The sequence below is a fragment of the Tenrec ecaudatus genome, chromosome 6 (assembly GCF_050624435.1).
Source record: "Tenrec ecaudatus isolate mTenEca1 chromosome 6, mTenEca1.hap1, whole genome shotgun sequence".
NCBI lineage: Eukaryota > Metazoa > Chordata > Mammalia > Afrosoricida > Tenrecidae > Tenrec > Tenrec ecaudatus.
The window spans coordinates 59,784,077-59,801,546 of NC_134535.1; the positions used below are offsets into that span (position 1 = coordinate 59,784,077).

Sequence of the window (17,470 nt, forward strand, 5' to 3'; positions counted from 1 at the left end):
AATTGTTTAACGGAAATAGAAAGTCTCATGTGTCAGAGTGCCGAGTGAATTCGAACTGTTGACCTTACAGTTAGCAGCACAGTGGGTAACCCACTATGGTTCCAGAGCTTCATACATAAGATAGGAAATATTATTTATGGGATGCACATTATTAGAAGGGATATATGACACAGAAAAATAACTAATAGAGCAGGATAAGGGGAATGGGCATGTGAGCAATAAGAAACAAAAGGGTCAGAAGAGGCTGAATATGATACAGGATGATCAGGTTAGACCTCATTGAGAAGGCAAGATTTGAACAAAGAGAAGGGAAGTTCAAAAAGTAACCAACATTATCAAAATCCTCAAAATCAGAAATCCAACAAATACCAAAATTAGATCCTACTTTCTTACATAGAAGGTGCCCCAAGGTACACAGTTCAAAACCACCAGCCGCTTCTCAGGGAAGTCAGGGCTTTCTACTCCCATAAACAGTTCTGTTCTTGGACACTCACAGGGACACTTTTACCCTGCTCTGTAGAGTTGATAAGAGTAGATAGCACTGAGTTTGGGAGATTTTTTTTTCGTGCTTTTGTTTTTTTATTACTTAAAACCTTTTCTAGGAATTTAACTTCAAAAGTATTCATCCTTAGTCCTCAAAGTGACAGATTTGCTCTTTAACACTTAAAAAAGTGTCAGCAGATTTTTTTACCCTGACATTTGATTTCTTGATTGCTACTTCAATGAGCATTGATTGTGGATCCAGGTAAAATGAAATCCTTGACAAATTCAGTCATTTCTACCTTTATCATAATCTTGTTTATTGGTCCAGTTGTAAAGGATTTGTTGACTTTAAGGTGCAATCCATATTGAAGGTTGTAGTATTTGATTTTCAACATTAAGTGCTTCATCTTTGCGTTCAGCAAGCAAGGTGTGTCATGTGCATCTTGCAGGTTGTTGATGAGCCTTCCTCCAGTCCTGATGCCATGTTCTTCTTCACATGCTCCAGCTTCACAGAGAATTTGCTCACATACAGATTGAATAAGTATGGAGAAAGGAAACAACAACTGTTTCCAACTTTTCCATTCTAATCACCAGTAATTACCAATGCATCCTTGAAATATCTCTGTTCTTCATGCACAGGGTAGAAATAACCACCAAATTTAGACTTAAGCTAAATATGAATATTAAAATTTCAAAACTAACCATCGAAAGAATGGAAAGATGATGAATAGCTTTCAAAGTGATCTTTAAAAAGGAAAAAGTAGAATATGTACATACACACACACACACACACAAAACCAAAAACCAAACCAAGCCCACTGCCGTCGAGTGGATGCTAACAGCGACCCTACAGGACAAGATAGATGGCCCAATGAGTTTCTAAGACTGGTGACTCTTTATGGGAGTAGAGCGCAGCAGTGCCCAAGGGTTCCAACTGCTGACCTTGAAGTTGGCAGCCCAACGAGTAACCACTCTGCCTGCAGGGCTCCTTACAAACACAAAGAAGAGAGAAAAAGAGGAGGTGCATAGACAAATCAGGATACATTTGTACCAACTGGATGCTGGAAATAAAGCAGTCATCATATGAACTGTGAATGTGTAACTTGCCAATTAAATACTAGGAATGATCAAACTGGTAAAAATAAATTCAGTCATGTTTTAGTGTGGGTACATTAGAGAAACAAATCCACAGACACCTATATATATGAGAGAGTTTTATATAAAGAGTAAGTGCACATCAAGAAAACACCCCAACCCAGTGCTGCCCAAGTGCAACATTAACCCACATGTCCAACACCAATCCACAAAGTCCTCCTCCATCTCACAAAACACGCACAATGGCACCGACTGTAGGAAGAAAGCTGAGTCAGTGAAAGTGTAAGCATCTTAGCCCTGGCAGGAGTCTCCACACAGCTGCTCCAGCACCCACGGCTGAATCGGGGTAGGTCCATGTGGTTTCTCCTTGGGAATGTCTTGCAGGAAATGAGCCTTGCCAGCTGAAGTCAGGAACTGGCTAAGGCAACTGCACCCTGGTCTGACCATCATAAAACAAGAGACCCATGAACTTGAAAGGTGAGGCTCACCGAGCCATTTACCTCTCCGCCCTTCAATTAACCCCACATGTGTTTATCAGCCGTGTTGCCACAATAAACTTTAACTATTTCAGCCATACACTATTCACAAACAGGCACAAAAATGTTCAACTAAAAAGATGGAGAAACGTGATGCAAATGTTTTCACAAAGAATATTCATATCTTTACTAATTCTATTTCTCTTCTATTAAAAATAAAATCAAAATGGAGCAGGTACCATAATTATGTGATTATTTTGAAACAGGTAAACTGTATTTTCCAGAGAAGACATTATTTACCTGTCTGTGTTGCAGTTTTATTTAGGATTAAAACTGGACACAGTACACATGAAATGTAGTATCTTACGGAGAGTGTGGAGTTGGTTTCAGTGACTGTGTAAACTGCATTGTCATTTCTGTTCTCTGGGGCATTTCAATCCTTGAATCTTGTGATATATTTTATGTTTGTTTGTTCCCATGAAGAGAGCCAGAAATATATCTCTAGTGTTTTAGACGGTTCTTGGATCCAGATTTTGCCAGGACACAGGAGACTAAAATTACCCTTTAGTCAGAGAGCGTTTCCTGACCACTGTTGGGATGTGTAGTAGGAAGCATATTTTTTTGAAGTCCAGGTTGGATGATGTGAGCAGCTGACAAGTTAGCTGAAACCTTAACAGATAGTTGCTCTTCTCTCTCAGCTCCAGCAAAAGCAGTTACCATCATGTGGAGTTCAATTCGTGGGGATCCTGTATGTATCAAAGTTGAATTGTGCTCTACAGGGTTTCGGCAGCTGATTATATATATATATATATATATTCTTTTTAGTAAATCACTAGGTCTCTCTTTCAAGGTGCTGCTGAGTGGATGCAAACCTTCTACTTAAGTGCATTATCCACTTTCATCACCCAGGAATTCTCTATCCCTAATTCTAAGATTATTTATCACCCTATTGATTGTGACTCAGGTAGGTAGTCTAAAGTAATAGAGTTCGTTCAGTGAGGATGCTCAGAATTCTCCACCCTGAATCAGTAAAGAAATAGAAGCTGCCTTGTTCTTTCTTTTTCAAGTACAGTTTCAAAGCCACACTTGGCCCTAACATGTTGGCAGTCTTCTCCAATTTCACATCCTCTATAGAAGAGCCAAGGGGAGGCCATATTGGGCTGCCAACTGCAAGGTCAGCCATTGGAAACCACCAGCTGTGCCTCCAAAGGAAAACCAGGCTTTCTTCTCCAGAATAGGTACCGCCTCAGAAACCTACTAGAGCAGTGCTACCCTGTCCTATCGTCGCTATGATTCGGTATCAACTTCATAGCAGTGAGTTTGGGTTTTGGGTTTTTTTGGTTTAGCTTTGTTTTTATTTTTTAATAGAAGAGCTAAATGGACATGTAGAAATCTAGATTTAAAAAATAATATCTGGTGTGGGTGAGGGTTCCTTTTCTTTCTTTTCTTTGGCTCTATATTGTTGAGAAATTTAAAAGATGGGTGTTTTCTTTTTAATTTTGTTTAATTGTGGTCATATTTTTTAATTGCAATGGAAATGTTGACATTTTAAGATTGCTGTTTAGTGAGTAAATTAAAATTTTCTTTCCAAGCAGATTCTCTAGAAATCAGACTACATTATCATAGAGGAAATGTTGATGTTTTAAAGCTCAAATGATACTGAGAAGTCTGACTCTAGCAAAATGCTCAGTAGACTTCACACTACCAGGAAAACGATATTTACTAAAAATGCGCTGACTGTCAATAGTCTTAAGTGCATTGTTGAGAACAGACAGCAATCGTTTCCTCAAAAAATATAGAGGTGGGGGTATCTCTAGAAATTCCCAGGCTAAATATTCTCATGACTTTTCCAGTTTCTGATAAATAACAGCAAGCTTGCCCATCTTCTAACATTAATTATCTCACTAAAAGAGAAATGTAGCAGCCAAGATTTGCTAAGATAGAGAGAGCCAGTCCAAAAATGATTACTAATATTTGTATTCTCCAGGGAACCAGACTCTTCAACTACTTCTAAAGTTACTTATTGCCTCCTTTTTAAAAATCTTTCAAGAAAAGAAGGGCAGTAATTATCACTATCTATCATATTCTGCATATTGTGGAAGATATTTTTTAGCTAATTCTGTTTCTTTGAATCTATATGTTAAGGGCATTTCATACAAATCCATCTCAGAAGAAGAATTCCCTTTATGAGCGAGGCTGGTAAGACTTTGTCTCACGTAGTTTGGACAGGTTATCAGAAAGCTCCTAGCCCAGGAGAAGGTCATCGTGTTTGATAAAGACCCTGAGCGAGATGGACTGACCTGGTAGCTGCAGCCATGGATTCAAACACGGCAAAGATTGTAAGGATGGAAAACAGCTTGACTCAAGGACCGCAGAGATGACAAGTTGAAAGAATCCTGGGGTCTCTTGGATGGGAACGGCTCTTAATCGATTAGAAAGATGCTGTATCTAGTCGTGTATAAGCCGAGTTTTTCAGCACACTTTTAAAGCTGAAAAAGCCCCCGTCGGCTTCTAGTGCAGTGCGGGTGTTCTCCGGTCTCTCCCGCTGGTCTGCGGGCTCCTGCAGCCTCTGTGGGTGGTCAATGACTGCTGCTATCAGCGCTCTTCTTTCCTCCTGCTCGTCCTCTGTGTTGTCCGTGCCGTACTGGGCACGGACCTGCCCGCTTCTGGGTGCTGGCACCCGGGGCGCCCCGCATCCTTGTCAGATGAATGTCGGTGTGCCTGCTCTTCTCAGGCTCTTCTCCAGGGCTGGGACCAATGACGTAGCCTTTACAGTCTTACCTGTGCTTGGTCACGCCCCCTTGCTCCACCCGAGCATTGCTGAATACCAGTACCGGTATATCTCTAGTCTTGGATATACGGTACGTTTATTTACAGTACGTAGTCTGCCATATTTTATTTTTTTATTTTCTTATTAACCCCTATCTGGACCCAGGATTGACTATGTTGCGTCGTGTGCGCACTGTGTGACTGCATGTGTTGCGTTAGCACTTCCCATATGTGTGTCGTAACGCTGCGTACGCAGTAACGCAGCACATGCAGTCACACAGTGCACACACACGCAGCGTGTATCTGATGAGCCCTAACACAGGCTGCTCTATGCAAACAGTCACGTCATCACATTCTGGAATGTCACCAGCCTGCGCTAGGCCTCAAACTCTACAAGCTGCGATGTGCACATGCGATGAGGCAGCGCCTGCAGTAACACAGCGTGTCTAGTTATTGTTGATACCATATTGTTTTTGTTGACCCTCTTTTCCACTTACAGAGCTAGTTTACTGTTTTTCTTTGAAATAAATACTCCAAAATATTTAACCTACTGATGCCTCAATTAATGTAATTTTATTGGTATCTATTTTTATTTTGAAATTTACCAGTAGCTGCTGCATTTCCCACCCTAGTCTTATATATTCGAGTCAATAAGTTTTCCAGCTTCTTGTGGTAAAATTAGGTGTCTCGGCTTATATTTGGGTCGGCTACTACTCGAGTGTCTACGGTAGTAGATTTAGCATTCTGGAGACACATAGGCAAAAGAAAGAGGTTTCACTAGTGGCAGTTGAAATCTTGGCAATGAACAGGATTGATAAAAAGAAAATAAAGAGGAAAAAAAATTAAAAAAAATAAAGAGGAATTTGTATTTAGCTGTATGTTTGGCTTATAATAGTTTACAGTTCCTTTATATTAATAATTTTAAGTATAGTTACAATTATCTACTAGAATATTATTGTGTGTGTACTAGAATTATCTAATAATTACTTTTTTTAATAGACCATTTCCAATTTTTAGCCATATCTCTGATTATTTCATTAAGATATATTACAAGATATCAAAGCTAAAGCAAACTCACTGCCATCAAATCCATTTGATTCACAGTGACCTACAGGACAGAGTAGACCTGCCCCTGTGGGTTTCGGAGACTGTCACTCTTCACAGAAGTAGACAGCCTTATCTGCTGCCCATGTAAAACGCCAGAGGAGGGTTTCATAAGCACCACAGATATCACAACTTTGCTTACTAAAAGCAAGGAGAACATCAAGTACTTATCAATGAAGATCAACTACTATAGCCTTCAGTATGGATTATCATCCAATGGAAAGAAAGCAAAAATCCTACCAAACAGACCAGTAAGCCACATAAGAAAAAAAAAAAGAAAAGATTAAAGTTATCAAGGATTTCATTTTCCTTGGATCCACAATCAATACTCCTGGAAGCATCGTAAGAAATCAAACAACATATTACATTGAACAAATCTGCCACACAAGACTGATTCAAAGCAGCAAAAAGTAAAACTGTCACTTCGAGGACTAAAAAGCCTGGCTCAAGCCATGATATTTTCCATCACCTCATCTGGATGTGAAAGCTGGAAAATGCATAAGAATATTAAATATATCCATGTACAATTAAATACATCATAGACTGTTAAACTCACCATTGCTAAGTGTACCACGGACTGTGGTGTATAAGTCAAAATCAACTTGCTGACACCGAACAACAATGCAATGCTTTATCTATAACCTTTCTTAAGACTTCAGCCTTACCTGTAAGCAACCACACACACTGATCTTTTTATTTGTCATTTTATTGTATTTTATAATCAATCATTTTATTGGGGGCGCTTATAACAATCTATACATCAATTGTATCAAGCACATTTGTACCTATGTTGCCGCCATCATTTTCAAAACATTTTGTTTCTACTTGAGCCCTTGATGTTAGCTCCTTTCTTTTCCTTCCCTCCCCCTCCTCCCACCCTCATGAACACTTGATACATTATAAATTACTGTTTTCATATCTTACCCTGTCTGCTATCTCCCTTCACCCACATTTCTGTTGTTCATCCCCCGGGACTGGTGGTGCATTTATATATTGATTTTTGTGATTGGTTCCTCCTTTCTCTCACTTTTCCCCTCACCTTCCCCTATCCACATGGTATCGCTACCCCCATTACTGTTTCTGGTAGGGGTTATCTGTCCTGGATTCCATGTGTTGAGAGCTCTTACCTATAGCAGTGTACATGATCCATTGCAGAAAGAAAGCATCAGCCTAGTCTACCACTGACCAGAAATGGCCAAAAGCCCAAGTCATATCTCATGACCCAAGCAAGTAAGGGTAACCAGAAACTCAGGAGCTGTGGCCCCAACCAAAATTGCTCACCAGTTCCTTGAAACCTGCTTATTTTCCAAATATAAATTTGCGTCTAAATTTAATCATGTGTGTTATATACAAATTGTTTTAGCCTGCTTTATTTCTAACTGCAGGTAGATACTCTCATCTTACATAATCATAAAGAGTAGAGAGTCAAAAAAAGAGAGAGAGAAAAAACTTAATTAAAATGTTTTATTTGAACTTAAAATATGTATATATGCATAATTTGAAAGATGCAACTCAAAATGACAATGAGATATCATCCTACCCCAACATACATAGCCAAGTTCAAAAATAAGAGATAACAACAAATGTTGGCGAGGGCTGGGAGAGACTGGGACTCTCATTCACCACTTGTGGAACTGTGTGATGGTCCAACCACTGCTGAAAGCAGTACGGCCCTTCCTGGAAAAGTTAGGAATAAAAATACCAGATGACCTAGCAATACCTCTGCCTGATATATATCCTAGAGAAACAAGAACAGTAACAGAGAGATCGTGCTTACCCATGCGCATTGTGGCACTGAACACAATAGGGAAAAAGATGGACCAACCTCAATGGCCATCCATGGAAGAATGGGTCAATGAGCTTTGATGAGTGTGCATAGTGGAATAATGTGTTCAAGAAGAAGGTTGACTCTGGGAGACATTCCCAGCATGGAGGCCCATGGAGGTCATCATGCATGCTGTGGGTCAGAAAAGACTTGATGCCAGTAGGTTTCTTGTTTCAATATGCTCTACCTAACTCGTAGGATTATGGAAAGAATTGCATGATCTAGTGTTGGTGAAGGTATTTTAATATTAAGCTGCTATGCTAGGTATTAAGTCAGATTTTAAGTCAGAACCCTGGGCACAGAAATCATTACAAAACCTTTAGATCATCTATCCAGTCACGGCTCTTCTATGTTGGAACTGAATGTCTTCTTCTTCCTTGTTTTTTCTCCCAGTTTTTACGAGTGAAAATAGCCTCCATAGCGATGAACTTTTGCTTCGTCTGGGGTTCGATGTCACGGTACATGTCTTTAGCTCAACGAGCAAATTCTCTTCCTCTTAAATGTGTACTATCTAAAAGGAAAGGAACTTACAGAGAGGGCTCTTTAAAGTCGTTGGATTTACAGTCAATTGACGCCCGGCATCCAACTAGATCTCCTTCTTTAAACACAAATGCCCTCATGCGGGGTAACGGGGTAACGGGGTAACGGGGTAACGGGGTGGCGAGGGGAGAGAAGCAAAGGAAAGGAAGCTCATAGAAAATGTGAGTTGGGATTCTTACCCTAATACTCTGCGTTTGCTGTAAATCACTGGTTACAAAGAGCCAGCCAGAGCCTTTAATCGGGGTTCAGCAATGACTTATTTGTACAAGACACACAAAGTCCTCAGAAGACCTTTTTTTCTTACAAACAATGAATCCTTGCAATTAGTGAGGAATGCTACTTAACAGCATCAGCCTCACTAGCAGAAAGAACATGATAGTTTGGGGGTATAGTCTAATGCATAGCATGCTATCTTGAATTACCTACCGTGAATGTAGTTTCACAATATTATCTGTAAGCCGGCATTGTCCTTCCTTGCGTTTTCTACCTCTCTCATCTCACTGTTAGCACCCCAAGAAGGAACCCCTAAAAAGCGCTTCATGAAAATAATTTGAACTTGACCTTGTGCTCCAAGAAACAATTGCATTGGCAGCTCTTCCCAACCTCATATTCAAAAGCGCCCACCCATATCTGGTCTCTTTTACTACTTTCTCCTACAAGAGGGTGGAGAGATATATTCGGTATGTAAAAATAAGCTATTGTATCTCAGAAAGGAGATGGGATGGTCATTAAGGGTTGTTTGAATGAACAAGTCATACTGCATTGTCTACTGGGAGCTGCCTGCCAATTGCTTTTTTGGTAAAGAGTCAAGAAAAACATTGGAGAGGGCCCCGGCAAGCCTGGGAGAGAAGCGAGCAGCGTGTCTATTTATCAAGTAGGTGCAGAAAGTTTCTCCTGTGTTGTTAGCTGTCGGGGTGCGGGCTGCAACTTCACCATCTTTCCCATCTCGAGCGCCCCCTTCTTAAAGAGGGGCATGCAGCATCTTCGGATCACAGACAATGGGGTACGTATTCCAGACTACAGGACCGCTGAATACCTCTTTCTCTATTGAGTACCTTTTCCAAGATTCTGTGTCATTCTTCCTGGACTGATCCAGGAGGCATGTGTTTTAAGACACATACTAGCCTGGGTGTTGCAGTGAAATAATTGATGCTCTTTGGAAAGAAAGGAGGCGAACTGGTCAGTGTGGTTACCTTTATCAAATTGAGGGATGTTAGACCTGCAGCCAGGGGTAAAGGGGACGGGAAATGAGTGTTCTCTGTTTTAAAAGGATTGCGTTCTGTTTGCATGCTGTCAGGCAGAGCATGCCTTTAGCTTGCTGGCCTGACGGACGGTGGGTGTGGGGCAGCATGCAACTGCAGCTGACACGTTGTGTTGTTGCTCTGTTTGGAAAAAGATCAGAGCCGAGAGGATGTGCTGTGGTTTTGTGTAAGGGAGGGCAGAAGCAGTGATTCCTGTGACAGATGAAGTGACTTCCTGCGTGACTCTCGCCTGTGGGGTGCTCAGCACTTCTTAACACACCACAGCCACGCGGCCTGCGTCCGGCACGGGCCGCGGCTCCCCTTTCATTCTGTGTTCTGTCGCTCTTCTGCTGCCCTTTGTGTTCATAACTCTCGTCTTTTATTTCCTTTTTGTCAAGTGTGATCTTTAGGTTTTTGATATAACTGTAAAGAAGTTAGTCTTCTATAATTAAAATATCCCAATTGAAGGGAAGGGAATGAAGAAATTTCAATATCAAGATGTATATTTTGGGGGGAAATGTTTTCTCCCCTAAAATTAAGCTTGCTTCCTAGGCAGTCTGAGTAAAACATTAATCTCTGCCTTTCACATTCTGAATCACTGTATCATGTGGTGAAAATCTGTAATGGGCACACTTCAGTAGTTTAAAGGATGAAGTACGATGTCCTTGTAGCTCTGCTTGAACCGCATTTTGTGGTTTTGTGTTTGTGTTTTATAGCGATGGGGCCTTGGGGGAACCATAATGAAATCATAGTTACCGCAAGGAAATCAAATCACTTTAGACTTCTTTAAATCTTTCAGCTCAGTGGCTGTGAAATGTACTATTAATAACATATTTGGAGTGCTTACTTTGTGCCTGACTTTATTCTAAACGGTTTTCATGAATTACATCACGATAAAACTGAGGCCCCAAAGGTCAGGTAACTTACTCATGAACTCACAGTGGTGCAGCCACGGTATGTGCTCAGGCTGTCAGACTACCAGAACTTCATTTTAGTCACTATATTATCATGCTTTGCCTACAGTATAGTTGTTATTACTCTTATTAAGCCTTTCAGCTATACATTTAAAAAATGTTCACATCATACATTTATGTCAATGAACCCTATAGGTGAAGAAACCATTGGTCATGGAAAATACGAACCCATAGATCTATTAATAGTCAGTATGGCTGCTTTCAACACAAGAGAACCTTCCCTGGGTGCTGTTTGGCCCTCATTGTTACTCTCCTCAGACCTCCCATTTGATGAGGCAAAAGCAGGCGGCTTGTCTCCAGCACCGTGTAGAACACACCTTTGGGCTCTAGGTGTCATCTCAGAAACTATGGGTCAAATATTTGGATCTTAACTTTTCTGTGTAGTTTTGCCTCATTTTCTTATTTCACAGGGTTTGTGACAACAGTGTTGGGAAGGCGCAAGTAAAAATTCATACTTTAAGAAAAAACTTTTTAAAGATATAATTTATAGACCATAAAATTCACTCAGTTAACATGTACAGTTCAATGGTTGTAGTATATTTACAACATTTTAAAACTGGATCTTTGATTTTTTTTAATTTCAAAGATCTTTGAGACGCTTAAATAAAAAGTACTCCTACAGTTAATGGAGACTATTAATATTTTCTTTTCTCTTCTTTAGAAATGTGTACTTTACTGGCCAGAAAAGAGAGGAATCTATGGGAAAGTTGAGGTTCTAGTTCTCAGTGTGAAAGAATGTGATCACTACACAGTCCGAAACCTGGTCTTAAAGGTAAGACTATGAAGCTACTCATATCTATAAAGTAGATGATGATATAGGATTACACTTCTACTGTGAAATTACTTATCCTCTTAAGTACTACAAATTCTGTTTAAAGAAATTAAATAATATCAAGACCAAAAATAAATTCTAATCACTCCCAGATGTATGTCTTGGTCGTCAGCTACTATAGTCTGTGGAATGATTATATTAGTATAAGTAGATATTCAGAAAATTACTTATGTAGGATGTTATGATCTTTTAATTTGGATAATTAGCACCTCCCTGTTTGAATCTTTCAAAAGCCTAGAATAAAACGCTGTGCTAGAGACCTTTCTCTCTCTCTCTCTCTCTCTCTCTCTCTCTCTCTCTCTCTCTCTCTCTCTCTCTCTCTCCTCTCTTTTAAGTCACTTTGGTCTAAGCAGCTTTAAGTACAATCCAGAAACTGGAATACAGAAAATCTGCACTTGTGGGTGGTGGTAGGAGGCAAAACAAGCCTGAAGTGTTGATTAGCTATTCAGTAACGTGGAGTTACAGTGATTTATAGGGACTTTTCCCAGACAAGATTATGTCATAGAAAAATTATCTTATTTAACTTATTGTAGGCAGATCCTGAGAAAAGTTGCTATGGAATTATTTTTTTCCCTCTCATGCCCAAAATGTCAATCTTATCTCTGGCATAACTGTTGGGAAAGAATCACCTTAGAGAGGAAGAGGGTGGAGGCAGAGCATCAGTGACAGTTTTTGTCAAGACATGCTGGATAGGAAGGCATTTATGGAAAAAATGTTCTCAACATATGCTCCCTAGTGCCCGGGATATTCCAAGCCCTCAGCCAGGCACTGGGTTGCCAAGGTGGCTCACACAGACCTGATGCGCACACATTTGCAATCATGCAACTCCATGTTGCTCCTTTGCCATGGGGGTCCTCGCTACTGTCAAACACTGGAATTTGGAGGAGTGTAGCGGTATTAAGATGAGTGGATATAAAATTAAATGCTCTTATAATGACAAACAAGTTGTTGAGCCAATCCCAAATCGTGGTGAGCCTAAGTGGGTCAAATGAGACGTGTTCCCCATAGGCCTTGCGATAGCCAAGATTTCAGAAGTCCATTACCGAGTCTGGCATCCTGTGAGCAGCTGAGCATGCCATCCAGAGTCCCTAGACAGTACAAATGGCTCTCATACCTGGTTATCAACCGAAAGGTTGGTGTGGTTGGAATCCACTCGGGTGCACCTGGTTGCTGATACTAGTGTATTAGTTAATTCCTTTCAGGAACATTCATAAAACAGGAAACCCAATATCCCTCTTCTTTCAGGGATACATTTTTCATCTACCATTTTATTCATTACATCTATAAACATATTCAGCATCTTTTACATATGCACTGTCCATATTAAACATGTATCTCATTTAATAAGAGTGAAACAGTCAAGCTTTGAGATTAGGAGATGTATAGTAACGCTTTCTTCAGGGGAGCGCTCGAAAAATTTCCAGTTACAATGAGCCATCAGTTTTCTCCCTCGAAATAAGTTGCCAACAAGCTGGGAACAATAGAAAGGATCATTACTGTGGTTTCGATGACTTTCAATTCCTCAAGTGAACGAGGTGTTTAGTGACTGTTGCTATTTTCAGCAAGGAAGCCATGGCCAGCACGTGAAGCACTATTGGTACACCTCCTGGCCCGATCACAAGACTCCAGACAGTGCCCAGCCCCTCCTCCAGCTCATGCTGGATGTAGAAGAAGCCAGGCTGGCTTCCCTGGGCCGAGGGCCTGTGGTTGTCCACTGCAGGTAAGACGCGAACTATCCTTTCTACCTGCGCAGCTGTCCGTTCTGGGGAAAGCGACAGTGTGTGGTAGTTGGGTTGTGTTACTGGCTGTGATCTCATTGGCAATGAAGTTATTTCATGGAATTGGCTAACTTCCTAATATTTGAGACTTGACCAAGATGATAATTATAGAAATGAAGTCACCTCTTAAGAGCATTTTCAGCAAGCAAGTGCTGTATTGACAAAAGGCAAGTTTTCAGTAAGTGAGCAGGAAAGCTTAGTCATTTACCTTGAAATGTACGTTTATTCCATTAGTCTCATAAGCTTCAGCCACCCAGAGATGCTGTTTGAAATTATCAGTGGGTTTTGTGTTGTCTCAATGTGCCACTTCCACTGTATCTTGTCAACATGAAAGAGGATGTCGAATCTGGTGAAGATCAGGCAACTCTTTTAAAAGCGATCTCATAAAAGCCAGGTGGAAATAAGCTCTTTGATGTCCCAAAAGAAAAATGAAAGTGCTGTTACCAGAGCATGGGGTGACAGAAGGACCAGACGTCCTTGGTGGCCTCCTTCCCTAATGTCCAGCTTAAATCCCTCCTGCCCTGATTGACACCTCAAGCAGGAGAACTCTTGTTTTCCTTCTACCATATCCAGACTAAAGCAGGTAATTTAAAGATGGTTTATAGAACAATCCATTTACTTAAATATTTCTTTTTTTAGACTTCTCATAGGTCTGTTGAGATAGCTTTTGATACTACTTTCAATTAAGTTTTTCCAAAAATTTGATTGTAAATTATAATTTTAACTTCCTTCTTTGGACCTTTCTGGATTAATTCAGAGTAAAATTTTTCGATATTTCCATTTATTCTAAGAGGGCATTAACAACCGTCTAGCCTATCCTGTTGGACAATTTTCTTGTACTGTCTTAGCTTGAGAATATCCCACATGGAGTATTCTCCCTCACTCATGATAACCAAAGCTCCTAACATGATTAGGGTACAGTTCAACTTGTAGTTTCTTCAATGAAACAAATCCTGTACAAACACATCAACAACAAGGAGACCTCTAAGTCTTCTCCAGTTTTCTAGCACTCACCCGGCATGAAAGAAAGTGTCATCTATGAAAAATAAGTATTATTTGAGTGCCAAGAAAGAAGCTAATAACTCCAGTTATGGGGACTAAAGACAGCACCGACAAGTTGGGATGTGTTGAATTAAGTCTTGACAAATAACTAGTGTTTGAGGTTTTAAATGGTAGTGGGGACTGCATTTCAGACAAAGGATGTATTATGAACATAGAAAGAGTAATTAGAAAATAAATGGCATTTTTTGAACTGATTAATATAAAGTAGAAGAGATACCGGGAGAACTGCAGAAGGGCATGAAGCTTGAAAGTTAATGACGATCAGATTATGAGGGGCCACAAATAACATGGTAGGAAGCTTAGATTCGTGCCTATCACTATTGGGAGTCTGCAAGGAGTAACGTAATCAGGTCCCATCTCTAGAAAGGTGAACGAGCAGCGGTGTGAGAACTAGTCCCGGAAGAACCTGGAGACTCGGAAGCTGCGATGAGATCATGGCTTTAATTTAATCATCAGCTTGGAGGATGCTGAACACGTGAGCCCAGTCTATGGAAAAGAAAGCATGGGTCCCAAAGAGCTCAGCGGAGGCGGGAGATATAATACTTTGGTAACAGCTTGGATGTGGGAGGTGAGAGAGGGGGAAGACATTAAAGATGGCTCCAAATGTCTAGGCTGGAAAAGTTGTGACTGGCTGGTCATGCCATCAAGGGGAAAGATAATGAATTCTGTTTGATATATATCGAATTTAGATGCATTGAATTGAAGCGAGCACAGAATAGGGACCTCAGGGTGCATGCCAGGGTGTGGAATGCCAATCTAGAGCTGATAAGAAACCTCGAGAATGTAGGTGTCGATGTGAGAGACAATTGCTTAAAGACTGTGAGTGGGCTGCACTGGCGGATTGGAAGAAGGAGAGCACGAGCTAGTTGAGTTTAGGACCTACCGTTTAAGGTAAATGAAAATGCGAACCATGCTGGACAGAGAGTACTTCTACTGAATTATCGCCTCTATCTAAGTGACCTGCAAAGGTTTGCTTCTAGACATTTCCTCTCCTAAACAAAGAGAATCTAAAACCCTCCACGGGAGTCTGGCCACGGCCCTGCTCCCCTCACCCTCCCTCAAGTCCAACCTGATTCCCTTGGAGCTCAGGGGGCCCTCATGCTTCCAGGACTCCAGACCTGGTCTTTAACTTGACACAGGACTCACTCGGCAGTGCCCTTTGCAATTCTCCAACTGTGGACGCCCAAAGGTGTTCCTCTGTGCTGCTATATTTCACCGAAGTCCAGGCCCTGGTGTTGCTCTAGTCTAGAGCAATCACAATGCCTTTCCCATGCCTTTCCCGCCCGTGACTGCTCCTCAGCCCACTGCTGGTAGATGCTGAGACGACTTTGCCTCACAGTGACCCCAGGTGACAGAGTACCATGTATGGGAGCAGATCTGTGTCCCAGAGAGCCACATGGGAGCCGGGACCAGCCAGTGGGTTTGAAGGGCCAGGTAGGGTCAAGCGGCCAGCCTTTCGGTTTCGCAGCCAAGTGCTTCACCATTGCCCTACTGCTATCCCACTCACCCAGACAGGAGTCAGTGAAAAACGACTCCCGTGCGCAGGTCTCACCCTAAACATGTTTCAACATAACGCTCCTATCAGGCACAGTGGTCGATGAGTTCTCAGTAATGTATTTTTCTTTGTTTGATTAGAGCGCCTTAAAAAAACAAAGATACATTTGTGTCATGAGAAAACAAATTGTTTTGTAGTGAGTAGCAATAGAAAACCCTTTAACAAAACTCTCGTGGGCATCTTCCCAACTCGCTGAAGTTTGGAAACCAGTTTGTGAGCGTGCTGCTCCACCCAGAAGAGCAGTTTGAGTGTGACCAAGTGTCCTAAGGAAGGTTGGTAAGACTCAAAGATTAACTTAAGGCCTAGGGGTCAGCTGTCTTTTGACAGCTCAAAAGGGTGTGTTGGATAGGTTTTCTTGAAGGACACAGGAAGCTCCCAGAGGCCTGGAGGAAGTTTTAGGAAAATTTAGAAATTGCATTGGTGAGAGGGTAGCGAGGGCTGTCCCATGAGAACTTTGTTGGGAAAGCTCTCCATCCACCCAACAGGCCTGGTCTTTGTTGTTCCTAAATCTCAAAAAAGCATTTCAAAGGGACACACTCCGAGTCCCTTAAGATGTCAAAACTGCCATTTGACACATGTCACCGCCTGGAGGGTTGAGAACTCTTCGAGGAAAGGTTAGAGAACTCGAAGCTCTGCGTGCAGGAGTGTGTGGCCCTAGCCACCGGGTCTCTCCCGAAGCCACAGCTTCCCACTTTAATCTTTTGTTTCACAATTGTTACTATTATTATTTTTAAATTTATTTATTTTTACATTTTATTAGGGGCTCATACAACTCTTATCACAATCCATACATATACATACATCAATTGTGTAAAGCACATCCGTACATTCTTTGCCCTAATCATTTTCAAAGCATTTGCTCTCCACTTAAGCCCTTTGCATCAGGTCCTCTTTTTTGCCCTTCCTCCCGCTCCCCTGTGTTACTATTATTTTTGAGGGGAAAAAAAACTTTTGGACTTCCCTGGGCGTAACTAAATAAAAAACAATATACTTGACCCAACTTAGCACAGGATGCAACTTCTATTACGCAATACATAGAGCTGGTTCATGGCTGTTATTTCTCATTGTTCAGATTTTAAAAGATTTAAAATGACTCACTGGAAAGAGTATCATTTACCTTTCTCATCGTTTCTCCCATCTTTTTATCTTTATGTTTTCCTTCCAGTGCAGGGATAGGTAGAACAGGATGTTTCATTGCGACTTCCATCGGCTGTCGGCAGTTGAAAGAAGAAGGAGTGGTCGATCCCCTGAGCATCGTGTGCCAGCTTCGTGTGGACAGGTGGGTGCGTGATGGGTTCCGTAAGCGAGATTTCCCTTCAGACTAGCATGATCAGCCATAGTCAGATCTGATCAAGCGGACTTTGTAAACATCCCGGGCAGCCAAGCCCTCAGTCTCCAAAAAGATGTGTGTAAAATGCTGAATGATACATATTCCATTAAAAAGTCCCCCTGTTACTCATAGCACCAACACTCCCAAAATTCAAAAGCCAACATTCATGCTTAATCCTTGTTCATCTCTCACACAGACTGCTCCTATAAGCTGTTCCTCATTTATCTTACTCTCTATTGCTTTCTGTGTGAGGATGGTACACGAGCAGGCAATGTTCGGTTCTATTATACAAAAGTTGCTTATGAACGTCAAAGCCCACTCAAGCACACCAAACAATGAGCAACAATCCCTTTCTAGGTACTCTGCATTCTCATGTGACTTACTCTTCGGCTCTAGGATCTTGATC

The 17,470-nt window shown here is 41.2% G+C and overlaps 1 protein-coding gene across 1 annotated transcript in view; it reads left to right on the plus strand.

Annotated features, from left to right (window-relative positions):
• Nucleotides 1-17,470, plus strand: part of PTPRR (protein tyrosine phosphatase receptor type R) — a 279,519-nt gene that overhangs the window by 247,563 nt on the left and 14,486 nt on the right. Inside the window, exons 13-15 of the mRNA XM_075553227.1 lie at nt 11,169-11,279; nt 12,902-13,059; nt 16,900-17,013. Coding sequence (XP_075409342.1) covers nt 11,169-11,279; nt 12,902-13,059; nt 16,900-17,013 — 383 coding nt within the window. The remainder of the gene's footprint in view (nt 1-11,168; nt 11,280-12,901; nt 13,060-16,899; nt 17,014-17,470) is intronic.